A 6,383-nucleotide genomic window follows, 5' to 3' on the forward strand; every position below is an offset into this window, starting at 1 on the left:
AAACTAGAAAATGCCATAATATATACTCACTTAAAAACACCACATAATTATTCTGTTTGAAAACTTAGAAATACTTAATTTTAAATTTTAATAGAGAAGATCACAAAAATACTTCCACCACTAAAACTAAACTAAATTGAATTTCCAAATAAGTCAAAAGGCATTATAAGCTTGTTGTGAACGATTTCATTAATTTGATTAATTTCTGATGAACTGATAGATGAATATAGAGAATATTTAGTATTACTTTTTGTTAGATGTATTTTTAAAACGACAATGGTTGGATGTTGGATATTTGGAATTAGATTATTATGGTAGGTAGAATTTATAGAAACATTTAAATTGTTATTATTAAATTGTCATGTACTCGATTTTAACTAAAATAATAAGGTCAACTATTTTTTTGGTAAAAAAAACCAAAACATTAATCTTATTGCCCATTTCTTCCTCAAGTCACCCAAATTTTATATGTAATTTGAATGCAGATATTCGATCGGTTGTTTTAATGATTCTTGGACAAAACGAAGGTGAAAATATGCCGAGGTCTATAATAAACTATATGCTGACATCTGTAATTACTATTTTTCCTCAATCATCAACCAGTCAAACTGCCTCTAATAAATTATTATTATTTGATATTCAAATTAAAAAAAATATTTTAATTTACTTAAAAATTAAACATAAAAGAATCAAACTTATATCAATTATGTTTTTAAATTAGTATATTAATTTTTATTTTAAAAATAAAATAATAAAATACAAAAAGTTGTGTATGAAAATTGATTGAAATGGTTTATTTTTTCAACCTTAATGTTATAGGAAAAAAGGTTGTTTAACTATTAATTTTTGGTCACATGATATTCTTTTATTATTTCAAAATGTGTTTTTAATTTTATATATAAACTCAATATTCTGAAAAATAAAATATATTTTAATTACAAAGATTTTACAATTTAAATTTATAATTCTAACTATTTTTTTCTAAAATTTAAATAGAAAATATATATTAAAAAAAATACATAGATATAATAAGTAAATTACCACCAACACAATTAAAAAATTAAAATAAATATTTTATTTTTTTGTAAATTTGACAAAGTTATATTTTCATCATGTCCAATATATTATCTTAATCAAATCAAAAAATACCCCTGGTCACTATCTATCCTAATCCAAAACCTAGGAGATCAAAAAAAATCTAATTTAAAAATAAAATATTATTAATATTTTATTCTTACTCTTCTTGCACGCAAATTGACCCATAATCATATTGCAATCGACCGGTTTTTTTATTATTAAATTTAATCAACCCAGTTTATTATTATTAAATTTATCTAAGAGTTAGTAGAATCAACTGGGTCTATTCTTATGATCAAATTTGTCGCTTTTGCAATCAAATCACCACATTATTATTATTATTTCGAAACGTTTCTTAACTATGAATGTTACGTTTTGCCTACCAAATGGAGGCCCACCAAATTCCTTTGCGATCTGCGCCTATATACAAATTCTCTGCACTAGACCTGCGTGTATACATAATTCATAATCCTCCCCCGATCATAGCACAAACGGGGCCATGAAAGAAACGAATTACGCGCCGTTCGTATTGCTGTTATTGATGTTGGTATGGACATGGAAAACTCTCCATTCCCCTCAATTCTCGGTGCCTCTCGTCGTCGATAGTTGCAGGGGTCAAAGAATTTTCATGTACCAACTTCCCACGGAATTCAACGCAGATATCTTGAAACAGTGCAACCTCGGTCTCTCGCCCTGGTTGAACCTCTGTCCGCGCGCCGCCAACTATGGCTTCGGGCCGACGTATAATAGCTCCCTGGGCGATGGCTGGTTCGACACGGATACTTATATGCTGGAGATCGTATTTCACGAGAGGATGAAGCAATACAGATGCCTCACTCCCGATTCTGCCATGGCCGACGCCGTGTTTGTGCCCTACTACGCTGGCCTCGACGCTCTCAGATATTTGTATCCACAACCGGACAGAGTGCCCGAGTCGTCGCACGGTGTGCGGATCATGTCGTGGCTGAGAAAGAGAGACGAGTGGAATCAAAGCGGAGGAAGAGATCACTTCATGGTGATGGGTCGCACGGCCTGGGACTTCGGTGCTGGCAAGGGCTGGGGAACTGGTTTGCTGGAGGTCCCTGGGGTTCCTAACATGACGTTGCTGACGTTCGAAAAGCGCCCGTATCCGACTTCGTTTCAGGCCATCCCGTATCCTACTTCGTTTCACCCGTCGTCTGCTCGGCAAATCGAGGAGTGGACGACCCGGGTGCGGTCATCCACGCGGACTCGGCTTTTCACCTTTGTCGGCTCGGTCCGCCCCTACGTTAGCGACGGCGGCTTCCGCAAATTGCTTATGGGTCTGTGCTCGCGGTCGCCGGATAGCTGCCGCCTCGTGGACTGCGTGGCGGCGCGGTGCAGCCACGAGGCCGAGCCGGTCATACATGCGTTTGTGGAATCGGTCTTCTGCCTGCAGCCCCGCGGCGACACCGCCACGCGGCGGTCGACATTCGATGCCATCATAGCGGGTTGCATTCCGGTGTTCTTCCACAAGGATACGGCGTATACACAGTATACGTGGCATCTTCCATCAGAGGGGGAGAAGGAGAGAGAAGGGTACTCTGTGTTTATCCCGCAGGACGACGTGGTGGCCAATGTTTCGATCGTGGAGCGAGTGCTGAGGGGTGTTAGCCCTGAGCGGGTGAAGGAGATGCAGGAGAAGGTGGTGAGTTTGATTCCCCATGTCATTTACACGATGAAGTCGACAACGGGCAATTCAAAGTTAGCGGGGTCGGTCCGGGATGCGTTCGACATCACCGTGGACAGGTTGTTGGACTCCATTTCTCAGCAGCCGAAGCGGTCAAATATGAGGCAGAGAAGAACACTGTAGCATGTGAAGCCGGTTCCCGTAGATATGTGAAGTCTGGTATCATTTTATTTAATACGAATTAAAGTTCGCACAACGGTAATATTAATAAATTTGGTCATCTGTTCAAGCAGTAGTCTTCCATTGTCCTGCCACTTGCTGGCATCCTCCTGCCCACACTCCCGCTGGCCCCCCGCCATCCTCGTTGTCTTCCTTTCCTGGTTCCACCAACCTACTCTCAGGTCTGTTCCTTTTCTGCCCCATCCGTCCACTTGCCCTTCCCCTATCCTCTCCCTCCACTTCCCAAACTTATTCTTGTCCCTTGTATTCGTGCGGACAATGTCTATCACTTCCTTACTGGTTTCATCTTCGCTGACCCCGGGCGAGTCATATTTCTCATGCTATTGAGCCATAAATGAACGGTCTCTGCATATGCCCACTGTTAAATTTCGGCCTTAACAAAATCGAACGATAAACATATACAACCCCCATAACATGAAATTTATTGGTTGCTCTAACCCCACCTCCACATTGCTACAGCCCGATCGAGGCAAACTGATGTAATCTCTGAAAACACCCAAAATTCTCATTTTTCCAATGTGTAAATCCAAAATATCGGATTCCATATTTACTAAAAAAAATGTTTGCAACCAAGACAATATTCACATTAAGTTCTTCTTAGACATTAAATATAATTTTTTTATCTATTTACCAAGTTGGGTGGGAATGAAACAATTGACTTTACTATTTTAGAATATTTTTACAATTTAGATATTAAATTGGTAAATCATTTTTTAATATATAATATAATATATTTAAAAAATATATAAATAACACCTTTATTATTAAATTTTATTTTAATGAAAATACACTAACTTATTTCTCTTTGAATTAAGGCATAACTTTTTTATGAAAAATTACGCAAAAAGTAAATATTTTAAAAAGATAACGACAAAAATACATATCTATTAAATATTATAAAACATATATAATTTTTAGCATCTTTCATTTCCCTTGTTGTCATTAAGAGGAAGCGTTATTTATGGCTTTATACATGGAGTTCATTGTCTACCTGTCAGCCATCAAGTAGCTAAATAATTATTAAAAAAAAACACAACGTTATTCATTACTTCACATGGAAGTTGACCTTCTCATAAAGAATTTCGATATAACATTAATTTAGCAATGGCGTGCCTTTCTTCAAAGAACTAATTTGATTGTTGGTTGTTTCCAAGGCTCTTGAAACAAATAAGTGATTTGATGTTGGTATTAAATTGGAATAACAAATTTCTAATTTAAATTTTGTTATGTCTTGGTTTTGGGTTTAGATTAAATGAAGATAGATTGATTTTAAATATGAATTTAATGTAAGTTTATAAAGATTTAATTTTTTTAAATATTTTTATGAATTTATATTATTTAAATATTTTGTATAGTTTTATTTTTATTTTTAATTTATGTTTGACTTTATATAATCAAAATTTCAATTTTAATAAGACAAAATTATCCATTACACTAAATTGTAAAATAAACTTTTTATCAATAAGATTTTTTTTCTTTATTAATTAGATTTATACAATTCTTATATTAAAAATAAATATAAAATTTAATGCAGTGTTAGGGCCTAAATCTACCTCAGGCTGAGAAAGGCAAGATCTAGGGTAACATCAAACCATGCTTAACCTAGTAGCTAGCCCTACCAGGTTGGAAGAGGGCTCTCTCCTTGTAAATCTCAGAAAAAGGTGGCCAATAAAGCTTGAGATGACTGATGTGATGACTGATTTTAGGCTAGGTATGTGAACTAAGGAGTTTAAATGAATTTAATTTTGTTTTGCTGGCTCAAATGTGAAAGGCAGATTTGGGTCCGGGGAATGGACATAGTCTTGCAGAGGTCTCTATGGGGCGAGGTAGGCAAATGGTTTAGCACTTCAAATTGAGTGAGATGGATAGCTTTTAGACTAGTGAGGAGTTGGAAAAGGCATGAAAGTCTCAAGGATCCTCTTCAAACAGCTGAAAACATAAATAACTAAACAAACCCTAGGTATCGCACTGCAACTTCAATGAATTCAGTCTTTATCCTTGTTTCATTTAGTTAAGATGAACAGAGAGAGATGATGGCATACATAAAACACATGTAAACTCGCAATTATAGAAGGAAACACAATATCAAATCAAGTTGCTACAAGAATCCCACAAAATGCTGCAAACCCTAGTCTTTTCTTTTTCCAAACTGTAGAAATGAATGTACAATAATGCTCAAAGCATTCACAAGAGCCCAACCTTTTCCAATGACTGAAAACTACTAGATATAGGCAACAAACAACTAATGCTAGGCTTTAGGGGTCGAATTCATGAGTTTAGGAGCTGTTTCAACAAGATTTAAACTAAGAACTGAAAAGTAGGCAGTGGAACAGCATGCCTCTAAAACCTAGGAAACTGATTCATTCAATTGCAAATTACTTTTTTCATGATGAATCTACCTCTATGAGTGAAAATTTAGCATAATTACATCAAAATCCATCAAGTCACATCAAATTACATCATGAGTTTGACTATTAGAAAGAGAAAAGTCAAACTAAGAAGAAATTAGGCGAAAAACAGAGTTTTTTGCCAAAATAAGAAAATTTCATCTTGTGCACCGTGCTCTTGTCCCTGTGCACTGCGCTACTTTGGAGCTGATTTTGGAGGCCTTCCCGTGCCCCAAATTTTCTCCAAGTGGGCTTGTTGGAAAGGTTTGCCTGTCTACCTTCCAAAACAAGTAGAATTTCTAAATTTGGTCCTCATTTTCCCCTCAAAAAATGAATTCTCCCAACACTACTTCCTGTGTGTCCATAAAAGGGCAGAAAGGTCATTTTTGAGGTGTTTTGACCCTTTTGGAAGCTCAAACCCTATCAAAATTTCTTGGCCATGTGAGGGCATTCATATTTTTCCATGAGAAATCCAAAAATGCTGAGTTTTCCTCAAAAGGAGGTCTCTAACAAAATCGCACGCCAGATGGCACGATGCACCAGGCAGAAAAACCTATTTTTAGGCCAAAAATTCAAAATTTGCAGAACGTTTCCCAAATTTCTTGAAATTTTGGCTGAATGTCCTCCATCAAGTGTTATGTTGGGCTGAGGAAGCCTCAGCCAAGATCTGGAGTCTATTTTGCTCTTTTCTCTTCCTCATGGCTTTCATCAACTTGGCCTTCAAAATCCTAATTCTCGCTTTGCACACCTTGTTTCTTGCCAAGTAGTGGTAGACCATGTGCCTCAACATCTTTTTCTCTCTGTTGGCCTTCTCCAACATCCTCTCCAAGTGAAAATTTGTCCTCTCAAGCCAAGATGCATGATCAGCTTGAATTTCTTGTTCAAGCGATGACAGCTTAATTTTCTTCCTCTTGGCAGCCTATCGGTTTGCCCTTATGTTTTGGAGTTCCATGATGGTTTGCTGATCCTCTAGCTGTTTGTTCCTCTGCTCCAAATAGTTAATTATCCACTTGGCCCTTTCCAAGTTGAGG

The 6,383-nt window shown here is 36.7% G+C and overlaps 1 protein-coding gene across 1 annotated transcript; it reads left to right on the forward strand.

Annotated features, from left to right (window-relative positions):
• Window positions 1-1,576: 1,576 nt before the first annotated feature.
• On the forward strand, window positions 1,577-2,908 carry LOC149159646 (xyloglucan galactosyltransferase KATAMARI1 homolog). Its single transcript, XM_089434376.1, has one exon. The coding sequence runs from the start codon at window positions 1,577-1,579 to the stop codon at window positions 2,906-2,908; it is 1,332 nt and encodes a 443-aa protein (XP_089290502.1).
• The last annotated feature ends 3,475 nt before the right edge of the window (window positions 2,909-6,383 follow it).

Source organism: Pinus tabuliformis, chromosome 5_2 (assembly GCF_031772625.1).
Source record: "Pinus tabuliformis cultivar Carrire ecotype Pingquan chromosome 5_2, CPIR1, whole genome shotgun sequence".
In the NCBI taxonomy this organism is placed as follows: domain Eukaryota; kingdom Viridiplantae; phylum Streptophyta; class Pinopsida; order Pinales; family Pinaceae; genus Pinus; species Pinus tabuliformis.

Bases quoted from the DNA above. Each gene is read 5' to 3' on its own strand.
- LOC149159646 (XM_089434376.1), top strand. From the start codon at position 1,577: ATGAAAGAAACGAATTACGCGCCGTTCGTATTGCTGTTATTGATGTTG.